This window comes from Periplaneta americana, chromosome 15 (assembly GCF_040183065.1).
Source record: "Periplaneta americana isolate PAMFEO1 chromosome 15, P.americana_PAMFEO1_priV1, whole genome shotgun sequence".
In the NCBI taxonomy this organism is placed as follows: Eukaryota; Metazoa; Arthropoda; class Insecta; order Blattodea; family Blattidae; genus Periplaneta; species Periplaneta americana.
The window spans coordinates 53,339,898-53,364,330 of NC_091131.1; the positions used below are offsets into that span (position 1 = coordinate 53,339,898).

General features: G+C 33.1%; 1 protein-coding gene across 5 annotated transcripts in view; it reads left to right on the top strand.

The window, feature by feature from the left end:
• Nucleotides 1-24,259, top strand: part of LOC138714939 (protein kinase C-binding protein NELL1-like) — a 236,528-nt gene extending 212,269 nt beyond the window's left edge. For 3 of the 5 annotated variants that reach the window (XM_069847235.1, XM_069847232.1, XM_069847237.1), the window contains 5 exons: nt 774-890; nt 2,967-3,220; nt 4,974-5,210; nt 11,710-11,730; nt 20,206-24,259. In XM_069847235.1, coding sequence (XP_069703336.1) covers nt 774-890; nt 2,967-3,220; nt 4,974-5,210; nt 11,710-11,730; nt 20,206-20,862 — 1,286 coding nt within the window. In that variant the 3' untranslated portion in view covers nt 20,863-24,259. Of the gene's footprint in view, nt 1-773; nt 891-2,966; nt 3,221-4,973; nt 5,211-11,709; nt 11,760-20,205 lie in introns of all 5 variants that reach the window. The other 2 variants (XM_069847234.1, XM_069847233.1) reach the window with 2 other exon arrangements.
• The last annotated feature ends 174 nt before the right edge of the window (nt 24,260-24,433 follow it).

The window sequence follows — 24,433 nt, forward strand, 5'->3', positions numbered from 1 at the left end:
CCTAATTGCCGGGTTAATGGAACATGAACAAAATAGTACCAATAATTTAGAGGAAATACTTGTACAGATGCCATGGTTTTTTTTTAAACCAGGGATACTGGAAACATTTTGCGTAAAAATTTGTAACTTAATTATTGAATATAATTGCAATAGATATATATTTCATTATATGGGAAATACTAGGAATCAATCGATAAATTTTATTCCCAACACAAACAAGAAATTCAATTGAATTACAACATTTTTCACAATGTAACAGTACTCTCTCTCTATACTTCGTGTAGTGATAAAATAAATATTTATATTTCTTGCATGTACGTTTAATAGAATAAATTATCAAAGCATTTGTAAGAGTTTATAGAGGAATTTAGAAAATGTAGGTATTTCTTACATTATCATCTTAGTAATTAGTCCGTAGTATTTCTTTTAATTCTTTAACTTGATCCTTACTTTTAAAAACGAGTTAACACTGAAGTGAAATGTTTATTAACATTGAAACAAAATTTGTTTAGCAATTTCATGTTAGATACAAGAATGTTTTTGAAACGACTATGAAGTATTTTTCAGTCATTAAGATACGCTAAAATGGAGTTCATGGAAACCTAGATTCTCAGCATTAATATGCACTGAGGGTGCATTTAATTAATCATAGTAATGTCCAATAGTTAATTTTAATTTAATGTCTGATTAGATATTACGCAGATACATTAACCCTACCACAAACATGTGAAATTTTGATGTGAGAAAATTCTAATCCTTTTGACATGTTACAGATATTGACGAGTGTCAAGAGGGCACTCACACCTGTCACCCTTCAGCACGCTGTGTTAACAACGAAGGAGGCTTCCAATGTACCTGCCCGAAAGATAGGGGACCAGACTGCAAACTCAGTAAGGATCTGTAATTCTGCTTGTAGACTCTTGTCATAAAAACACAACACAAGAAATATTGAAATTTTGATTATTGAATAGTTTAGTCCAACAGTTAGAAGGATATTAATTCATACTGTGTCATATTGTGACTATTCGAGTGTTACATTAAAATACAACGCACATATATTTCCAGGAATTTTAATGAAAATATCTTAGGAACTTTTATGTTGTGAAGAAAGAAGCAGTTTTTTTTTTCTTTAACACAGTGCATCAGACCAACAAAAAGACATGGAATGTTAAAAACAAAAACACTAAATTCAGGGATTTCAGTGTAACATAATGTAACCACATCAAGTGGCTTTAATATTTTCTTATTAATTGACCTAACCCTTCGGCTACATTAAGTTCTGAGGTCGATTCAGCCTCTAACAGAAATGAGCAAGTATGGTCTAGAGAGTTTTCCTTGGAGGTAATGGCGGCAAGTGTTTAGGACTGACATCTTAATGCTACTGATGCCGAATGTCTGCATAGGTGAGACTATTTAATCTCCCGCCAACCTGTTAGTTTCCATGTTCTGCGATAGTGATAGCTTTATCTTTTTCATATTGAAACATAAATGGGTAGAATATATTTTAGGAAGCTAGAAAAGGAAATTCAGTTTTGCTAAATATTTAAGCCCTATGAGTTTTTTAAATGAACAATTAAATATAAAAAATACAATTCCGAAATTAGCATACATTTATTTGTAAAAATGTAATAAATAGGTTTACCAAAGTTTCATTCATTTGTACTTCAAATAGCGTTTGTCATTGTCGTCTCTCTTACACTTAAAGATCTCATAAGCAATCTCCAGCTTTTTCTTTTGAGATCTTCTCAGTTTTCTTACGGTGAATTAGAACTGTAAGACATAATTGATTTTGTCATTCTAGAAGTGTCTATTCTTCTCCTTCAATTACTTCTGTAATTTTTAATGTAGAGGAGTGCGTTTTAAGTTCCATTTTTTGTTCTTTACTTGGTCAGTATAATACAACCATGTACAACATTGTGTAACTTGTGGTTTTTTCTCATTAAGTTCGTTCCTTCTGTTGTTAGTCGACTGTCATCAGACATAATATCCTAAGATCTATAAAATTCAGAACTTTTTCATGTAAACTGTCACATGTTAGACAAAGTTCATTTAATTTTAAAGTCGTTGTAATGAAGTTCACTTTCCTAGAAGAATAGGAAATTACAATTAGTGATGAATAAGAAAGTGCGTGATGATTACTGTTGATTTATCTTAATCGTGACAGCTTCTAGATTATCGAAGTTGGTAAGTAATTGAAAGGATAGTTGGACGTTTCAGCATGGGCATAAGCATATGTGTGTATGCTTGTACACTTGATGAAAAGTGTTGCTGTAGCAGTACGAGACGACTTGAACTATTCTGCTTATTTACAGATATATGGAAAGACTGAACTGTTGTTGCTCAGGGGTAATGAATTGGATTTCTGCTACCGGTACGAGACTGTGCTTATGCATGAGTTCGAACCCCGCTTTGACTGATTACCTGGTCGTGTGGTTCCCCCTCTCTCCCTAGAAGATTTCCTTAATTATAAGACGAATGTCGGGTAATCTAGGCAACTCTTCAGACTCGACTCGCTGTTATCAATCTGTCGACATAAGATAATCATGCAATTGATATACCGTCGTTAAATAACTAATAAAAAGGGTAATTAACTACAAAATAAGAAAAGAGATGTATTCACGAATACGACATGTGCAATCATGTTAACTAATAAACTTGTTAAAAGATAAGTATGTGGGCATTGACATACCACTATTAGGCCTCAGCACTGAAATGTCAAACACAGTCGTTTAGCACACGGCCTTTAAACCACTGTCACTGCATGCTTTTCAATGCACTTTCGTTACCAATAAGTTCAATTAAGTCTTAAGTTGCCATTGGTTGCAAATGTGCAGTGCAAGAAGTCATAACCTCGAAACTAGTTCTCGAGCTGTGCCTGTCTTTCAGGTGCCACGTCAGTTTCTACACTGTACCAAATTCTGCTACACTGACAATTAACACCTCATGAAATAATTTGTGTCCTGCAGGTTGCATGTTCGAAGGCACGGAAGTAGGCAATGGCCTGACAATCAGCCCTGCAGGACAGCCATGTCGGCGCTGTGAGTGTTCGTCAGGCGTGATCTCTTGCAAGGACCCTGCATGCGACTGCTCAGGCAGCGTGTCAGACAAGTGCTGTCCTCAGTGCGACCCCAGTGCTGCCTGCAGGCACCAGGAACTGAAACACGTGGTGTTCCGCAGTGGCGAGAGGTGGATCTACCAGTGCCAAACCTGCGAGTGTCTGGTAAGTAACTTGATGCATTCAAATGATGAATCTGAAATAAATTACATTAGAGATGTATTAGTTTATCGTTGGATACTTCAATAAAAATTAGGCTCTTAATCAGTTTCAGAAGCTGATTTACATTTCTTCTGGTGGTTTTCTGTGCTCTAGATTTATAATATCAAATCTGGATTTCTTTTGAGGTTTAATGATCCACATTCATAGATTATATGGCAGACAGTCTGTCTTTCCTTTTCAGGTCACAAAGTCCACAATTATGATTTCCATCTTAGAGCCCTGTCAAAAGAATATAGTTAAAACGTCTCTGAAACCTTATTTACTTTCAGCATTTGACTCAACGACGACTTTTGGTAGTGTTTTCTGTCTCACATTTATGATCTCCCAACAACTAATATATTCTGAGGATTAATTAATTATTTTTCTGTAGTAGTCCATATGTCAGGCAGTCTTCTTTAATAGAGCACTGTGCTCTGCAGAACATATATATATATATATATATATATATATATATATATATATATATATATATATATATAACTAAAATGCTCTCTCAATTAATATCACTCAATAAAAGAATTGTATTCCAATGGATAGCATCCCATTGTGGAATCCTGGGAAACGAGAATGCGGATGCTTTAGCAAAGAAGGGCAGCACTGCTACTTACAGACCTGTTACTAAATCTACGTATTACTCTGTGAAAAGATTTATTAAATCTACATACTTAGACTTCAACAAACAAAATTTGATAACACAATCTGAAGGGAAAAAATGGAACTCTCTGCGTCATAATCAACAGTTAATTCCCGATTTACCACGAAAATCGTCTGTAGCTGCATTTAGATTGGCAACAGGCCATGATTGTTTGGCCAAACACCTGCATAGAATTGGAATATATCAGTCCCCTAACTGCCCATTGTGCAACTCAAACCAAGAAATGGATTCGGAACACCTCAAAATCTGTGCTTCAGTGGCTGACCATGATAATATCTTTGAAAAATATTGGAGTGCAAGAGGTCAAATGACTTTATTGTTAAACGCCTGGCATTAGAAAACAACATTTCTTCTGGTGGTTTTCTGTGCTCTAGATTTATTACATCAAATCTGAATTTCTTTTGAGGTTTAATGATCCACATTCATAGATTATATGGCAGACAGTCTGTCTTTCCTTTTCAGGTCACAAAGTCTACAATTATGATTTCCATCTTAGAGCCCTATCAAAAGAAACGTCTTAACGTCTTAAAACGTCTCTGAAACCTTATTTACTTCCAGCATTTGACTCAACGACGACTTTTGGTAGTGTTTTCTGTCTCACATTTATGATCTCTCAACAACTAATATATTCTGAGGATTAATTAATTATTTTTCTATAGTAGTCCATATGTCAGGCAGTCTTCTTTAATAGAGCATTGTGCTCTGCAGAACATATATATAGCACTGCTGCAAGGTGGTGTATGGCTCTTGAGAGAGAGGGAGAGGTATTACGTAGAAATATTACATTTTGTTTCGAATGGCTGTGTAAATACATTGTGAAAATTATGGGAATTTTTCTTAATATGGTACGTTACTTCCGGAGTGACATCTCAATTTAATTGTTAAATATTACTGTTCTAGAGTTAAATGAATAAAATTTAATTTAAGTACTGTTATTAAAGGAATGATGTCTTGCAGTGGACACATTGCCATCCTTGAGGCACATGCATCAATTAATAAATTTCAAGATGGATACCAGTACTACTGTATTTGTGTTTGCAGTATGGCGAGATAGACTGCTGGGCCATGGAATGTCCTCCACTCACTTGCAGCAACCCCATCCTGAACCCGGGGGATTGCTGCCCACGCTGTCAGGATGACCCCTGCGGACTTGACAGCAGCAACACGAGCCTCAGCACAGAGAGTGGTGGCAAGCCGTGCACTTATCTGGGGCACCTGTACGAATCAGGCAGCAAGTGGAAGGACCCGTATGATAAGTGCACAGCCTGTAACTGCAAAGTAAGTGGGAAAACATTGGGACATTGTGCATGAAGCAATGATTGGTACTAATCGTATTACAAGTTCCATTTGTCGAATTAAATCCAACTATCAAAATAAATTTCTTAAATTCCTATTGCAGACTTAAAAATATATAAAGCTTTTTTGAAGGACAAGGGAAAGTTAACGAGGTTTTCACTCTTAACCAATTCATTAGAAGATACTGCTTACTAATGATTAAAATTTCAGTTGGAATGATAACAAATGCAGTCCTCACATAATTTCACAAATGGAACGTGATAAAGATTGTTACAAAGCTATTTCATTCTCAAGAGATTATAATAATCATACATATTTCCTTTTAGAAATATCACCCATTTCTTTTCCATCTTATTCAATCCTTCAGATTTAAGTTTTCCATATATGATAATGTAAGAGAAAGTAATGTGATTCTAAAAGCATTTTTCTTCATAATCTAACAGAAGTAAAAGTTTTCATACCAATACTCTTTAAACAGAAAACTAAGTTCTTCTGGAATGTCTGCTTGCCTGCTTGTCTGCAATATATTGACGCTGATATGTTGCAGTCACCATAAAAGAGATAAATAAATAAATATAACTCAATTTTAGTAACTTGTTAATTTTGTATAACTTTATGGAAAAGAAATTTTAAGAAATACCATACATAAAATATTTGCTTACCATAAATAACAACCCAGAAGTGTGCTTCATTTATTCATTACATTCAAGTTGTGTGCAGTAATAGTAGACTTATATCTTAATGTACATAAAAATTGCTCAGATATGTAAATAGTTTTGTATGACTTCCATAGTTACAAACTAAATCAAAATTCGTTTTAGTCAACACTTTTGTGTTTCACACTTTACTACGAGTAGAAATCCAACATCCATGGAATTGGTTTACTCCTTGTCATTACTCTTTGCACATTATTTATATATTTTATTTTACATTTAAAGTTCATTTATATTATTTTATTTTATTCTTTATTGTGGGCTGGATGCAGGCAATGTGTAATTCTAGAAAGATTTGGAAAGTAATTTCATACTTTCCTATATATTTTATTAACATCGAATTTGTGTAATAATCCCTGTATAATTGTATAACGTCTAAAATATTCTTTTGCCAAAAAAATTTTAATTTTATACATTAAAAATATTTAACTTTTTCCTTCCCCTGTTAATATTTACCCAATGAGCAGTGTGTTATCATACAGATTATTTCCCTCAACTCTCAAGTATAACCATGGAGAAGGTCTGGACATGCATGATCGTTACGAATTTATTAAGGCTTACTATAAATACAGAAAAGAGTTATCAGAATTACCACTGCAACTGATTCAGATATTTTCGTCCTTCTTCCCTCCTCTCAATTTATAAACGTTGAAGTGATTTCTTAAAAAATACATTAGTTATTTACATTAAGAAATAATCATAAATGGGATTGTATAGTACTAAACTAGCACTAAATCAGTATCCAATATAGGTTTTTAATATCCGTTTTTAATGTATTAAAAACTAACACAAGGTTGCAATTTTTACTGGATAACCTAGAATTTTATAAGCATCATTCTCATTATACAGAAGTAAAAGTAATGCAGTTGTTAGTATATTTCTGTTATACACTTTTTTAACGATTTGTAATAATTCTGAAAGAAATTATATAACACTTGGTATATAAATTAATAGTTAGTGTCTACTTTATAATATAAAAGAACATTTCTATTCAAAATTGATCAATTTAAAGGAAAGAAATGAAGATAAACATTTACAAAAACAAATCGCACAGTAGGAATAAATACCATAGTAACACATTCCATTATGTAATAAGAACATTAACACAATAGCGATTAACAAATTTACCAATTAATTTGTATCATCATAAAGATAATAAAGATAGCGTGAGCTTTTATAACAACTTATTACATCACCTAATGGGCTTTTTAACTCTGGTTTTGCTATAGGAGATAGTTAAAACATTGAGTAATGCTACAACATTAAATAATTAAGGACATAATCAATATTGATAGAATTACTGTCTCTGAGTGTAAATACAAATTCAAAGTTTGTTTCATTCAATTAGAAAAGTTAATAAACCGTCATGTCCATAGATGATACTCTTAGAAAAAAAAAAGATAAAAAGTCTTTATACTCAAAATAGTGGACAACATTTTAATTTATAGCTGCAGATACTAAATTTCAGACTTCAGAACCAATTTTAAATATACAAAGTGTCCAGTGCAATTTATTCGATGGCAGATGATGGACATTAACACTCCACATGAATTAGCCAAAGAAAAAGTTTATGGTTTCATACTGTATATGAAGACATACTGGTAACTGAACATCAAAAAAATCACTTATTCGAATTAAAAGGGCATTCAGAATTGTGTGAAAATTTATCATTCAAGAAGTACAGTACTATGACTACTGAAACTCCAGACATATCCATAATATTTTTATTTGTGAGGAAAATCGGATAGGGTAACCATATAATATTAGCAATTCCAATTAACAAAATCTCTGATCACATAAACAGATTGATCAGCCTAATGGCCTTTGAAGACAAAAATTTTTATCAATTTCACTATGCTGCCATCTAGCGACTGCAAAAGAAATCACGTTATAATCCTTATGGAATTGCATGGAGTAATAGCTTGTAACTGTATGTCCATCTAGTGGTTGTTTCCAAAAAATGCCTTTTCGACAATAGAGGCTCTGGTGATTGTTCTCTTTTTATGTTGCCATTTCATAACATGGGAATGGCCAATCTGATAACAAAATACAATATTAAAGTTGGAAGTATCTCATATAGCGAAACACTGGTTGGAATATCTTTCGAAGATGCGAGACATGTATCTGAGAAAGGGGTCACTATCTTGATATGCTAAAATAAAATAGTAAGGCACAGTTTGTATGTATTTTATTTCTCCCAGCAAATCAATTTGGTGGGTGATAATCCACTGCTATAAAGTAAAGAGGGCATGGAGGAGTCGGAAAGAGGTATTGACATTAGCTGGACACTCTGTATATTGTGATAAATGCATTAATTTTATTATAACAGTTGAGCAATACATTATTATACTGGAATGTGAACTAAAGGAAGTGTTATATTGATATTACGTATGAGTGCCAGACATCTTTTGAATACTTTATGTACAAATATAGTGAATTTAAGTGTGAACAAACAAATATCATGGCATGACCAATCCATTATTTTCAAAGAGTTTTCATTATGACTCGTTAATCATGTATGTGCCAGTCTCCAAGGTATTTCAAAACAACTTTGACAATGTATAGTTGAAATTTTGGATGCTGTCTTGATTTTTAACCAACTTTGCAACCAAAATAGTCGGAAAAGTATAATAAATAATATCATTGCTTATTTTTCCGTTCCTTTAAAAAAATTTGAAAGTTACTAAATAGTCAACAGCACGTCACTGTTGTTGGTGCCTTAAATGTTGCAATTTACTGATAAAGCACCTCGACTTTGTTTTGCGAGACATGCACACACCATGCTACTGTCATTTTCTCCTTGCAGAAAGAGGTAGGACAAACCACACATCAGGACTGCAGCTGCTGTCGTAGTTGTGCTATGTGTAGGAGTTCGATACAGGAGTTTTCTGATAGAACAGCATGATTATAATTAACTAGAATGTAAAGCAAGTTTATTAGATTTGAAGTTCGTTAGAAACTAAAATACCAATTAAACATTACTGTAACTTTACCTATGTAAAGGTTTCAACACGTGCAGTATTTACTTTTTTTTTTAGCTGAGAATGATTATTATTTATTCATTCCATCGTATAAATTGACACTTTTCAATGTTCTACATTGAGGAGACTTTAATAAAAATTTATTGTGAATTGTGGACGTTTTATCATGGACATATATATTTCCAATCATTTTCTGCATACAGTTTTCAATTTAATCATCATCCAATTCAAGCACTAGATCTAGTGGTCTGTTGCGATCTCAATGGTCTCATGCCATCTTTTTAATGGTCTTCCAACAGATCATTGTCCAGAAGGGTGGTTTTTCAATTTAATGACTTGTAATATTATTCCCTTATTTTTACATACCGGTAATCTATGTAATTTAGTTTCTTTTTTAATTTACGTATTTTCTATAGTGAGATATTAAAAAAAATATATGCATACATTTACAAGTCTGTAGTGCACGGTACAGTAGGTCTCCTCACTAAGTTAGTATGAATGGAAATTGACAACTAAGGCAGATAGTTTCATTTTTACTCAATTATGTGTATTCGTTTTCGTGCATTCTATGTCGTTATAATAGTCGTCTTGATTGTAACGTGACAGAGTCGCTATGATATAATGCATCCATTTTCTTGAATACCATTGGAGTCATACATAGTCATAGTTCGTACTTTTATTGATGGGCTTGTTCCAGACGTCTGCAAAGATTTATTCTTTTCGATCACGCTGGGTATTTTAAACTACTTTCTGTACCTTTATCACCACTTCACAATGCTGATGACTACCTGTTCGTGTGTGTTTGCTTGCTGATCCAGGGCTGTGCTCAGGTGGGCATGAGTTCTATTGCCTCTTGGGCTGATTACGTAATTAGGTTTTTCCGAGGTTTATCTCAACTATAAGACGAGTTAAATAAAACAAAAAAAAAATAAAATAAAATAAATGTGTTCATAAAGTTTCTTCATATGGTGATAAATGTCAATCAAATTAATGCGCTTCTCTTTCAAGAATTCACAAATCTATGCTTCAAACGATCCCCTATGTCGTCTTGATTTTGATTCACTGTTATAACTATGCTATTTGTTGGAGAAAGTAAAATTTCATTGTATAAGCAAGCAGGGTCACACTCTTGTAGAAAAAAAGACGTCATATTCTCTTATATTAATAAAATATTTTTCTGAAGTTACATCAAGAAACCACACAAATGGACTGAATGAAATGTGATCACCAGAGGAATTGGAATTTGCTGTATTATAGAAAAAGCAGTTGTAGGTCGAAACTTTTCAAGCTAAGTACATACATTTTATCTGTCATTCTCAGTCCATTAGCATTCTATTACTACTCTCATTATCAGTGATGAATTTAAGAGGTTTCCACCACACAAAAAATTTACGCCTCGTGGAGGTGAACTATAATTAAACATTTTTTTATTCCTACAACTAGAAAATAATATTGGAAAGAATAATCATCACTAGGGCTCGGAAGTTGATGACCTATGATGCATGCAAGTGTATTTTATACTGGAAAAAAAACCCTGCCTTTAGCACTGTTTTATCATTTCAAGTTCTTTTTTCATTAATAATTATTTATGTAAAAATAATTAAAACAATTCATGGCAAAAAAAATATTTATTTATTCAGCTGATAATGGCAGGATTTATTAACACACTCATTACGAATAAAGTGGAGGAGAAAGCATTAAAAAATAAAGTTGTGTAAGATATTAGTGAAACCAATTTTTCCTGCACAAATTGCACCCCTCCTCCCCATTTTAAAAATATAAGTAACTTACCCTTGACAGTAAAAGTTATATGGAGTCTAAAAATTGTTTATTAATCTAGAAATATTCTCTGACATTTATACCAAATTCCAGAGGAAAATTAATTCAGGATGTGTATGTAGGAACTAAATTTCCAGTTTTACTAAATTTATACTAGCAAAAGGTGTAGGCCTACATACCCCTTTAATGTAATAATTAAGACTAGGAAAATGAGGCTGGTGCCTAAGGCTGCAGATCTGAAAAAGGCGGCAAAAATTTCGCGTGATAAGATGGTTATGGTTTCAAATTTCGTTAAGAGAATGAATTTTTGTTCGTTATCAGTATGTTTAGTCAAATAGAGACCCAACATCATGTTGGCACCTTATCACTGAAGTGCCATCACGCTTTCGTCTGTCAAACAGAAAAAGTTCATCATTTTGGCTTAGAATAAACGTTTTCAAGGATATGGAAACACTCTGTAGAAATATGTTGTCTGTAGGTACATGAGAGAAGAAACTAAAATTAATTTGTTGTTCGGTGTTTCAGTGACACATGAATGAGACTTCATTAAATGGTATTCTTCCTCAATCAGTGTCACCGGACAAAACTGTTGTCCAAAATTATCTTTCAGTTCTCAGTTGGAAGTATTTTTAAGGTAGTGGTATTTGTAGAAGTAAATATGAATGTTGTTGAAACCTTTTACTATACTAATTGTATCAGAAAATTCAGTTTATATTCCTTCTCCTACAGTTAAATTTGAATATTTGTAATTCCAGTAACTGCTATGCTAAAATTTGCTGTTAGTGCTGCTAATTAATACGTGTAATGGATTAATTATGTGTAAATGAATGTGTGCCGAGTCTTGTTACTAATAATTTAACAATGACTGTGCTGTTGCTAGTTGATAGCTGCTGTAGAGGATATAATATTTAACTGCTAGCATTGAGTAGTAATAATTTTATCACTTGGTTGTGTTTGTTTTTTGTTTTGGTTTGACTAACAATGTGGTAACACTGGGTTCCCTTTCAGGTGCCGTACTGCGCCCAATTGGTGAGCAATATCGCGTGTTGTGTGCAGCGGTAATTCACGTGAATCCTACACTTCCTTAACTAATTAATTCAGTTTTTTTCTCTCTGTTCTTACTATAATATTTCCATCTCTACTGAAAATATTACCAAAATCCTGCAAGTTGTTTTTGTGTATTAGCCATGAAATAGTTCTTATTTTAATTCCACCTGTCTGAGAACAAATGTAATTTCCAAAAGTCGCCTTCGGCAGTCTAGTGACCACTGTGCTGGTCTCCATACATAGCCGAAGGTGGTGGATTTTTCTATTTAATGAAGAAGAAAAACTGCTGGCTCCATGAATTAAATTCATTGCATTGTAAAGGATTCCTTGGCACATTTATAAAGATGAAGGTAAAAGTATATGTCTAGGGCCAAACTAGTCTGTTCTCAACTCTTGGTAACAGGTTTTATCATGATAACTGTAGAAAATAGAGGAAAAACGTTGATTTAATCCAAAATTTCACTAGTCAGCTGCAGCCTTCTATGACTAACATAGTATTATGGCGTAAGAAAAAAAATTGAAACCGGAACTTCGTTGTCAAGTCTTTTGAAATTGGAAACCGAACAGTCAATCATATACCTTCAGAATTCCTTCAGATTAAAAGATTTTAAAAAGTAACATACATACTGTATTGGTAGGCCTATATTATTTTAGAAACATCACTTTAGAAGTTAACCCTAAATTCATTCAGCACAAGATATTTTGAAGTTACAGATAACAAATTTAAATTTAAAAATTGAAAAGCATCAAAATTACATCTGAAAAGTAACAGAAATTTCTGAAACAAAAATTTGTTAAATAGATGCCAGTATTACAAGTTGAAAAATACAAACTTTAACAGTCTTCTTCAGTATATAGATAATCAAGCTAGACAATGAATAAAAATAAGCAAACCATAACTAGTGAACGGAAATATAAGAAAAAAACTACACAGTACGATATCAGACACGAAATAAAATTAAGATATTTCAGAAGAACGTTATACGGAACTGCATGTTATGACATGTGCAAGGAATAACCAAGACAAATACTTGTTGTTCGGCACGAATTTAGAATTGTCACTGAACTCAGATACTACCAGAACTTCAACATCCGATTTCACAATTGTTGCTGAAACAATAAGAGGAAAGGAAGGACACTTATTTGATAAGAGTTCAACTCTTGTAATGCTATTTCTCACTGATCTAATTTCTCCTCAAAATCATAATGGCTGTATAAATTGAAAGAGCATAAATGAATATGTTTGCATGTGCTGGAAGAGAACGAGATTAGTAAACTTAATGGAAACAGTGACCTTTATTGCTTTATTCTGTACATATTTATAATTTGATTTGTATTTGATCCATCATAAAAGATACTGATTAGGTACTCCAATAGAAATGTATAAAAGAGATTTTTTTTCTTTTGGGCCAGGTCGTATTAAGGTACTACAGATTTGTCACAGGTGTCAGTGTAATCATCGCATTAATTACACTACAGTCTAATATCAAAATACAGTATACGGTACAAGTGGTTTATAAGAAAAATACAGTTTGTCCATATGGTTCAATGAAAGACTCGGGTACTTTGAAGAATGTTCTCATGATATTAAATGCCTATATTCAGCTGAACATAAAACATCTCATAATGAAATTATGGCCACATCCGAGTTTACGTCTAAATATTAAATCTTCGGTCCAGGAATTATAGTTGTATGTCCAGAGAGGAATGTCTCTCAGTCTGATGGAAATGAAATTGCATATGTGTGACGTCATATTGGTTGTCGCATAAGTGCAAACTGAAATCCAAAAATCACGTACGCTTCATGATGCCATGTTGTTGCACAATAATTATAAAATAAATTTGTATTTTGTGTTTTATTAAAAATTTAGAAATGGCGAAAAAAATTAATTACGTAAATTAAAAGAAACTCATCACTTCATATCATGGCTAATCATAGTGCTTAATTGCAGTATCTTGGTAGGTCATTTTCAGTGTGATTAAAATAGCAACTGCTATAGAATGTTTCCTACAGTACTAACATCTGTGCATATATCAAGTACTTTGTGTTTGACGAACATCTTACTAACAAGAGGATTGCTGTATTCAGTGCACCAATTTGCACATAGTAGTTTTTTTGTACATATTAAGTTGAGTAGGAAAGAGATTTCATCATTCCTTCCAATCTTCAGTGTGTTAGCTCCAAAAGGATTTCATATACCAGATTTTCTGATTGGGATATCTGTCAAGGTATGTACATGATAACAGGCTTGCAATTAGTCAAACAAGGCACTATAGTCTTCCTTTTACTAGAAACTTCCACGCAAGCATCAGAATATTATAAATTATTATGTGTGTACTTGTTTTATACCGTCTAATTTATATTCCTTTCGATAAAATAAATTACAAATTTTCTCACAGTTCTTCAAGAAATTGTAGTAGGAAAGAAAAGTTTTTTTTCCCCCATAATTTTATAATAAAAAATATTATTACTAAAAATATACGACCTGTAGCATCATTTTGTCACTAGAGATGCTGTCCTATTTTCTTTATGTTCTATTTCCAGAACTAAGGTTATGCCAGTTTTTAATTACATCCTAGGTAGTACCTCATTAAAGAATGTTACAATTGATTTCAACAATATTGATTTTTTTTTTAATTCTCAGTTCTTGTTCCTTTCGGGTGTTCCAAGGTGGAAGAATTTATCTAATTTTCTACAAGCAATTATTGGAACATGACCATTTCTACCACTCCCACTCATCACAATAGAACTTAGCAATTATGCTTGAAATGGTTTAAAGTAGCTAATATAAACTTGACACATCTCCTAATGTTAACCACCCATTGAATGGGTTATTAGTGAAGGACGAAACGAACTGAAGAGCCCTTGGGCCACTTATATGGGCTCATTATGCTACCTCAAAGATTAATGTTACGTGAAAGAGAACATTAAATTTTGCCTGAAATTCTCACTCACGTATAGGGTTCTTCAACATGCCATAAATTTAATATGGGCCTTCCAGATATAAGAACGTTTCTTTGAAAATCACTTGTCCTCTGTCAGATTCTAACCCCTGAACGTTGGATCGAATGGCAAGCATAGTAATCACTAAATCCACAGAGGACAACTTACCCTCCCTTAGAATTGATATTATTATCATGAGAGAAAGAGAGTTAATGGTAAAGAAATAGTTAGCCACTGGTGTAGCTCAGTCGACTAAAGCATTTGTCTGCCAACCCGGACTTGTGCTTGGGTGCAGATTCTATCCCTGCTTGGGCTGATTACCTAGTCGGGTTCTTTCCGAGGTTTCCTCGAACCGTAAAGCTAATGTCAGGAATCTATAGCAAATCCTCGGCCTCATCTCGCTATTACCAATCCCATTGACGCTAAATAACCTAGTAGTCAATACAGCATTGTTAAATAGCCAAATAAAAAAACGCTTTATTCCACTGCTGTGAAGTAACGGTTAGCATGCCTGACCGTGAAACGAGCTGACCCAGGTTCAAATCGTGGTTAAGACAAATTACCTAGTTCAGGTTTTTTCCAGAGTTTTTCATCAACCCATTAAGAGCAAATGCTGGGTAACTTTCGGCGCTGGACCCTGGACTCATTTCACCTTCATTTCATTCGGACACTAGAAAATCATATCAGTTGATATAGAGGCGTAAAATAAACCAATTAAAAAAATAACAAATAGTTTTAATTTGTGTGCTAATAATGAAGCTTTCTGTATATAAATAACATGATGAGGAATATGCATATTATTTTAATAGCATTTTTCTTTTTGTTATTTACAATAAGAATAAAAAATAATAGAGAATGAATTTACTCCACTGTAAATGTATACGGTAACACATCCAATAATCTATTTTCACACAACATGTGACCAAATGGTTTCTGTGCTTGAATGTACAGTGTGAATTCACAGGTTAGACTTCGGGCAAGGATAATAGATTTGAAAGAAGGCTCTACAAATTCTTAGCACGACTTTTGGAAGGGTAGAAGAGTTTGGAGTTTAAAATTATAAATTGTATGACAATGGCAAGTGAAATGATGATGCCGATATTTTAAATAGCAAGTGATAAAATTATAGACTGTTCCTTGCTCATTTTAAGATCGCCTTTTCTGTTAATCATTGCTAGCACCCGGGTTAACAAATTCAGCTTTATAAATGCCCCCTAATTAAAATTGAAATTCTTCACAATGTCAGGCACAGAGGACAGGCACGTCTTAATTATAACTGAAAACATGATTTATAAAATATTAACGTCCACAATTGACTACTTGCAAACTTGAATGGAAGGTGGGAGGTTATGCCCATATTTTACATTAGTACCAGTACGTACTTATAACGACAAAGTTCTTAATACCTATTTATTTTATTGTTATTTTACGTATTTTTGTCATGAATTCTTAATTTTTTTCGAATTTTGTAATAATACCTACATACCGGTACACAAAATTAGCGTATTTGTTGTAATAATTTGAACATTGTATTTGCAATTAAAGTATCATTAATATTGATTTTAAGATTCTTTGCTTCATCAATTAATCTACCATTTTAATAACATTCATGTTCGATAGCAGAGTGACTTTCGATTGTCGACACATGAAAAGTACAATCTTAGACTACTTAGAAAAATATCACGGACAGCATGTAATATAGAATTTTTATTTCTTTTATCTTATTTTAAATGTAACTGAATCATTTGTTAGTACAACAGAAACTGTTTTTCATTGGATTTTGTTTAATGAAGATTTATTTTGAAGCTAATTGCATGTGCTGTGCACTCTAGTTCATACTGTAACTGAGTTAGAATTCTTATCACTTCCACCATTCCATAGGGCACGTGCAAGGAACTTGATGTATGCACAAGTTTATTTATTATGTGCATCTCAGAAGACAGGTGCAAGAATTTTGTTTATTTTTGTGATAATCTAAATGGTAGCATATCCTATTCTGGCATAAGAGCATGATCCCATTTGCACAAGATGTTTGATTAATCCTGTCTTAACAACTTTTATTCTGTCAATATTATACTCATTTTTTTGAAGTCTGTGTACACCAGACTGTACCATATTCAAAACTTTTGTGTTACAACAACCCCATTTTTAGTGTGTCCTGTGCACAATAATCTAAATTTTATCATGGAAAAAGTAATGATTTCTGTATTTTCTTGAAAGGGGATCATATGACTGCATTTTTTTCAGATATGGAATGCATTGTTTTACACTTTTCTTTTGTTATACTTTTCTCATAGTGCACTATTGATTTGCTATTTGTTTCTGTTTGGACCTGTTGGGTATGTTGCTTGTCCTTGGTTGTTTGTTTTCTGCAAGATACATCATGCACTCTATCAGACTAGTCCCTTGTATCTGTGGTGCACCATATCATAAAAGTTTAAAATTTATACTAATATCACTATCTGAAACACAATGTTTTCCTGTTTGAGGCTACATTACTTACACATTGTTTTATTCAATCTGATTCGAGTATTTCAACATCACCAAAATGTAAAGGTACATTTTCTGGCCAGTATAATCAAATATGTATGATTATTTAAATTTCTTTTAATCAAAACATTTAATACGTTTTGGTTGAAAGTAATCTATGGAACTACATTTCAGTCTTCTGACCTTAAAAAAAAAATCCAACTTCTGAAAGCACAGAGACTGAATTATAAATACTCTCTTAAAATTGTATTGGAAAATAAAACACGTCAATTATTGTAATAAGATCGTAATATTATTGACAAAATCAGATATTGCAGTTATAAGTAAAATGATACCAGTACTCATTTTGACTTCAGAAATTTTATAAAGCGAGAAGAAACCATCCATGAAACTCCCATTATTATGTTCACACAGCAGTGACACTACACTAATAATAAGCCTTAGAAATGTATAATTACATCGAACTTGCAGGTAAAATTGGAAAAATAAGTTATCAGCATGCGCAATATAGTCCAAAATATTTCAAAATGTCTTGCTGTGAATTGAAGACAGAACCAACATCTTGTTTTCCTACCAATGAATGATGGTAAATTCGTCTGAAAGACGAGAACTTCATGATGATGAAAGAGAATAATTGAAAGAATAGTACTAGTACTGTAATAAGTTAAAGTAGGAAACGTTATAGAAAAGTATCTGACCAAACGTATGCAACAAATAGACCTTCGAAAAGTCACAGTTCTCCAGACATTCCACATCGCAAGGAAATTTTTACAATAGCAAATTGAGATGAACTGCTTCTCGGCTGTAACTAATCAGTAAGCAATATAAATTTTGCTACTGTTATTTATGACAATGATACCGATGATGATCATGAGTTAATTTGATATTTAACAATAAATTAATGGTTCTTCTTTAAAAACTCAGTATGATCAATTTAGTTGTGAGAGTCTCTTGTGATGTTGAAACTACACTACGAAGTTTTCCCTTTGCTTTTGAAGATCAGCATAAAATAAGGCTCTAAAAATCTCTATTGTAAAATAACACATACAGTACACATGGTTAATACAATGTTCATTTGCGAGCTTGGTTCTTTTTTTTTTTTTGTTTTTATAATTTTATTTTACTTTTTATTATTTAAATAGAGGTACTGGCCACGAAAGATTCCTAAGATTTTGGTGGTGTAGATTTGTATGGCTGCGGGGAGATTATAAGACTATGAAGTGTTACAAAATATTTATAAATAGTAAGAAAGTAAAATCGTAATCATTGGTCATGGAATGTGTATTGCAACTATTTCTTTTATCAAAACACGAAGTGATGAATTAAACCAAATAAACCATATGTATACCTTTCTTTTTTATGTTAGTGACTTACATGAAAAGTTAGAATCTTTTTTAATATAAAAAAAAAGGAAATGAGACTTGAATGTTGACTTGAAATATTGTAAATGCTCTTAACATGTGACTTTGTACGCATTATTTCACATATTTAGTAATTTATTTTCTTAAGGTTTGAAATGCGCACGTTGTCATTAAAACTGCTCGTGATTCGCAATCAGAAGTAGGATTCGCTAAATTTAAACATTTAATATAACTGCAGATATGAAAAATTAACAAAAGTGAACCATTAGCCGATTGTCTAATGTGTCGATTTTCCACACCAATGTGTCCAAGTAAAGTGGAATTTGTGGTAGACAAAGTCTGAATTGTGACAGATGTTTGGAGTACCGTTACTGCCATTTCTCTTGTAATGCCACCATTTCTTCATTCACTACCATTCATAAAGTAAAATAGATGGACACAGTCCATAGATTTGATGAGCAATGGCAGACTAAAAAGTTAGCCATCAATAAGAATAATTAGTGGATTTGGTTGTTGACCCATAGATAAGGTAGACACTTACAAAGTAACTTCAGTTTTTGACCAAGTTACAAAGCGATTTTCCACATCAAATTGTATTAATATAGATTTTGCTGAATTTCTCTACATTTAGAATAAATTACATAAATTATTAAATAGTATTTATTTATTTATTTAAATACAACTATTATTTTGCACCTATAGCAGCGTTCTGGTGCTACATAATCATAATTTGAAAATTGTTAAAATATGGTCACTTCATAGTTTCTCTCTCCGGGCCATTTCTGTGAACAAGGTCTGTTGCATACACAGAACATGACCAGAATGTTAAATTCTGTCTTCTATGTTGCAGTTGCATAGCAAAGCTTGAGGTGCCATACTATAAATATCATCTTCTCAAGTGTATTCAAAATTGATCCATTAATCATGACATCTTGACAAATTTTTAACGGCTGCAAATGCTTACATGATATAAACTGTAAATATATTTACAGTTTTTATTACCTATAAAATTCTTCACTGCACAGGTGGCAGCAATAGCAGGAATGTGTTAATAAGTGGACATAATTCATCCTTCAGAACTAACATACTTTGCAAGAGTTGGATAAACTATTCGGAAAGTTATGGTTAAATAAAATTAAGTGCAATTACTAGTGAATATCTTTACATTTCTCTTTTTAATTTTTATGCTATCCAGAAATGAAAACTACTATTCTTTAGTTTCGTTAATGAGTAGTTCACATTTAAAGAGTTAAAGATTTTCACAAAACTATAATTTTACTTTTACAGTACAATTGAGAAAAGTAATTGAACACACATGTTTTTCAAGTAGCCTACAACCGGAATGATGTAAGCAACTTGTAATAACATTTGTTAAAACGATGCTATATTCATGCACTATCATAATAGTTGCTAAGTCTACAGGACGCCACGAAAATTAAATGATATAACATTTTAGTTAAAATGAACCTGAAAATTTTAGATAAGAAGGGCTTTAACTTAAACTCAAGCTCATGTAATCGTTACTTCTTAATCTAACTAGAACTTCGTATGTAATTCGTTGTTAATCTTGTGATGATTTATCCAAAAATTGCAAGGTATGGTTGGACACTGAAAGGAATATCTAATTACCTTTTTAACATTTTATCTTCTATTTACACATAGGATGGACGTCTTTGCTGCAATTATGATTTCCGTTGCTCTGCTTCTGGTGGCCAATCCATCGGTATCACCGCTGTCGCTGATGATAGCAGGCTTGGAAATGCTGATGAGTCTCATCGTGCTGTTACTGGGCTCAGTCTCACGAGAGGAGATGTCAGTGAAATTGGCCCACCGCAAGCACAGATTCGAGAGGCTAATGTTAGTAGTATCTCAGCTAGTGGTGCTACCGAAAGTAGCACACCTGGCAGCAAGGACCTCTCCGAGTTCAAAAGTGACGGTGGTCTTGAACACACTGATAACAATGAGACTGTGCCGTTGTTTGTTAATAGTGCTGCTACACTTAGTAACACTGTTGTTACAATCAGTAATGGACCTACTACAGATGTGTATACTAGTCAAAACTCTTCATCGAGGGTCGGTGTTAGTGATGAACATGTTAATGAGACTGATGAAACAGGTGTACAGAAGACTAACACAACAAATGTCGAGAGTAATGGCAATCAAAGCGACAGCAGCAACGAAGATGGGAGATCAACTGCCAAGAATTCCGATGTGCAAAAACGTGAAGCGATAATGAAAGAAGTCTCAGAGTTGGTTCACTTGACTGGAGAGGAGAGGGTGGTGAGGGAGGCTCAGGTAGAGAGGCGAGGAGGAGCATAGGAGCAAACAGCTTGTGCGCGGAATCTCGTGACGGGAAGATTCAGAACGAGGTGCGGGTTGGCATGGTCTGGCTATGAGAAAGAGGGCAAGTTACATGATAATGATTTCTATCCGGGTATGTGGATAACTCCCTTTGTTGTTAAATTGACTTTATGCTTTAGATATGAAAAAAATATTATGGAAACAGCAGGATCTCGGTTAAATTGTTGTATGTTAATTCATTGTCTCTCTTAAATGGGGAAATTTGGATACTAGCAGAATCGACTTTATTTGCGATGTCCAAAATTAAATTAATGAATTGAATGTTTTGTTTCATTCAGTTAAATAAGTGAAAAGGACGAAATTTATAATACAGTGCATTCATATTACTGTTTTTTTAGGATTATTGGCTAAATAAGGATTTACTGTTGTTTCAGTACACAAAAAAGATAGAAAATGGCATGAAATGACTGAGGCATTCCAAGGTTGGGATAGAGACAAAGGATTCAAAATGTAGGTTAAGGATGTAGAATAGGAACAGAAAGCGAATGAAGTGATAGGAAAGTGAGAGAATTGAGGATTGATATAAAACATTCCTGGAAATTAAATGTCAGCAATTGAAATATACAGATAATTATGTGCATTCAAAAATTAAAACACTAAACAAAAGTACATAAATGTGCAATAACAAACTGTTCACATCCAATACATCTCTAATAATAAAAAAACGGAGATAGACAAACTTTTGAATCCAGCACAATGGCAGTGGGTTACTGTACCAGTTGTTACAATAGGGTAAAACAGATATACAAAAGCAGGGGCTTCTGCGAACTTAAGTAGGACCGTAAAGTAAGAATTGCTGACTAAATGAGTTGACGATGAGGTCCTTGCTTTTGAACTGATAGTCTACTCGACAAATCCAAAGTGTCTTCCTGTGATGGCGTGGGTGAGCTTGATGTGTCTATGAAATTAAAACCATTTTCCAAGGCTATAGTGAGGAAACTTTATTAGAAACGTGGTGTGGTTGTTACTCCATCAATAAAGGGCAGAAAAATCATCAGTCTAAGTTTCCCGTTATTGACTTGTCATTATGAAAGCAAAGAAGTTATTGAAATAAATTTGTTCTGTGGAGCTGAATGGCCACATTAAAAGTTCAAACTGATCATGTGGGTGAGTTACTGCCATTGAAATTGAATGGGGACTAATCATGGAATGGGTAGCTTGTGAATTGGCATGTGTTGTGATTGTATTGTGAACATTTCCAGATTAACACATTGGACCTTGGAAATGAAAAAGTACTTTCCTTAAATTTTCATTTCACCCTCTCCTCCTTCAACTAGAACATTCTGTTCTAAAACACTTCGTTTTGACTAAATCTTCCCGCCTAAATTATTTGGATAGTTTGCGAAGCCAGCGACAGTGTCTAGGGTTTAATGTGTTAATAAAACTAATAAAGAAACATTGGCTGTGGTAAGATGCAGTATTGCATATCGATGTGAAAGAGGAGGCATTAGGATTACAATAATCATTTTTAGAAATGAAAACAAAAGGACATAAGTCAAGTTTCGGTTGTGAATATATTCAAATTGAAACTTTAATATGGTAATTGAGTGTTATTTGTGTACTTACACGAAAGTACTTAAAAAGGCAGTATAAAATACTATCTTCTACAGAACTCATCAGACACAGACAAGTGATTCAATTCTAACTGATCATGATACCATTTTTTGCTTATACTGTAATATTCTAGTCAGAGAGAAAAGAAGAATCACATCCACCGTTTAGAATTAGATGTATTTAAAATGCATTGCTAAATAGTCTAATGGATGGTTTACAGAATATAGGTGGGTGTCGTACATAAACTCAACGCAGCTGTTGATGCATATCTGGGGGCTTTCAATCAACAATCCAAATAAATTGTGTTGCTACTGTATATAAATATAGATATATATTTTTTTTCCTGCAAGAGAACCTGAGACATACATCAGAGCAGTAGTCGATGCACATTAAACCTTCCTTCACATGCAAATGAGGAAAGGATAGTTAATGTGGCCATCACGTACTGTATGCTTCATCATTGTCCGGGTTTGAGCTGCAATTGTGATAATCTAAATGATAAAAACCCACGCATGTGCATTAATATGGGAACTTTAAGTGTATGTACGCACGTCCTCCCCTTGCCTTCTCTACTCTTCTCTTCTCTTCCTTCCTCAAAATCCTCGACCTATCTCTGCAACTTCATGCAATGTAATACTTTAGTTCCTGTTTTAAAAGTGACTGTAACTAAAAACAAAGTAATAATGTAGCTTAAAAAGATGATCCAATTATAATAGAAACTATTTGACTGGATACTTAAAAATTAAGCAGTAAGAAAGTACAGTAACTGATGTTTTATTGCAAGATGTTTAATAAATATTACCGCGGATTCTAAGTCATCCCCCTTGCAGTTACCTTCCAGTTCCAGACGCATTCTGTGTATCTGATGTTAATAATAGTGTCACTGACAAACAAATAAATGCTCGCAATTTTAGAGTCACTAATAATTAATACTGTACTTAGCACAAATATAACTTATTAATTATTACTGCAGGTGGTTTCAGCAAGAAATCATTACTGAAGTGTAAAGCAAATAAAGTTGTATAATAATATAAAGAAAGAGAGAAACTGGCAGAGTGCATGTTGTGATATATACATTTAGCTTCTTTATGAAGGAACATTTTCAGTAAGTTTTTAGCATTGTTAAAGGCAAGAGAGGGTCTCTTGTTGAATGAAACTATGTGCCGTAATTTATTTGTATAATAGCATTTGTTGGAACAGTGGCAGCCCTGTGCCGTATCGACTCAATGCCACAACTGTCTCCTTCTGTAGTATCTCTTAATTTATTGATCAACAAAAAAGAAAAATCCTATACGTGTACTGATTCATTTTTTACTCTCAACAGCACTGATTGTAAATAGACTATTGTATGTAATGTTATAAAAAGAAGTGTGTGGCAGTTTTTTGTAATATAAGTTTTAATTTGTGTTTTGTACCATTATGAGTCACCCAAACAGTATTTTTCATTTAACGAAAAATCAAAATACCAAACCATAACTCAGTGTAAGTTTCTAGTCATAAATTAGGAAAGGAACACCCTGTGAGTAACAAACGAAGTGGACAGATACCTCAGTACTTGTAAACTATCTCTATGAAAACAAATTGAAGCAATTAGTCAGAGAATCAAGCTTTATGTAAATTATATCTGTACAATTGTCATGTTAATTTCAGTTCTTTCTGTCTGCAAACGTCAAGAGGAAGAATTTAAACATGTCGTTTTTATATTTTGCAGACATTTGAATTAATTGTACAGGAGTATATTGTGTTTCTTCTGTTGTAAAAAGAATGTGTGCCAATTATTACAAATAAATAATAAATATGATACAACATTTCCAATTCAAAACAATTTGGGCAAAGAGGGGAACTGTAACTTGTGCACAAAAGATAACGGTGAACTCAGAATTAACAAATTTGCTCTTCAAATTTCATGATGAACACAACTCTTTTCCTCTCTTGTGCGCCAATTTGTTCGTTTATATAGCATTACCTTAATTAT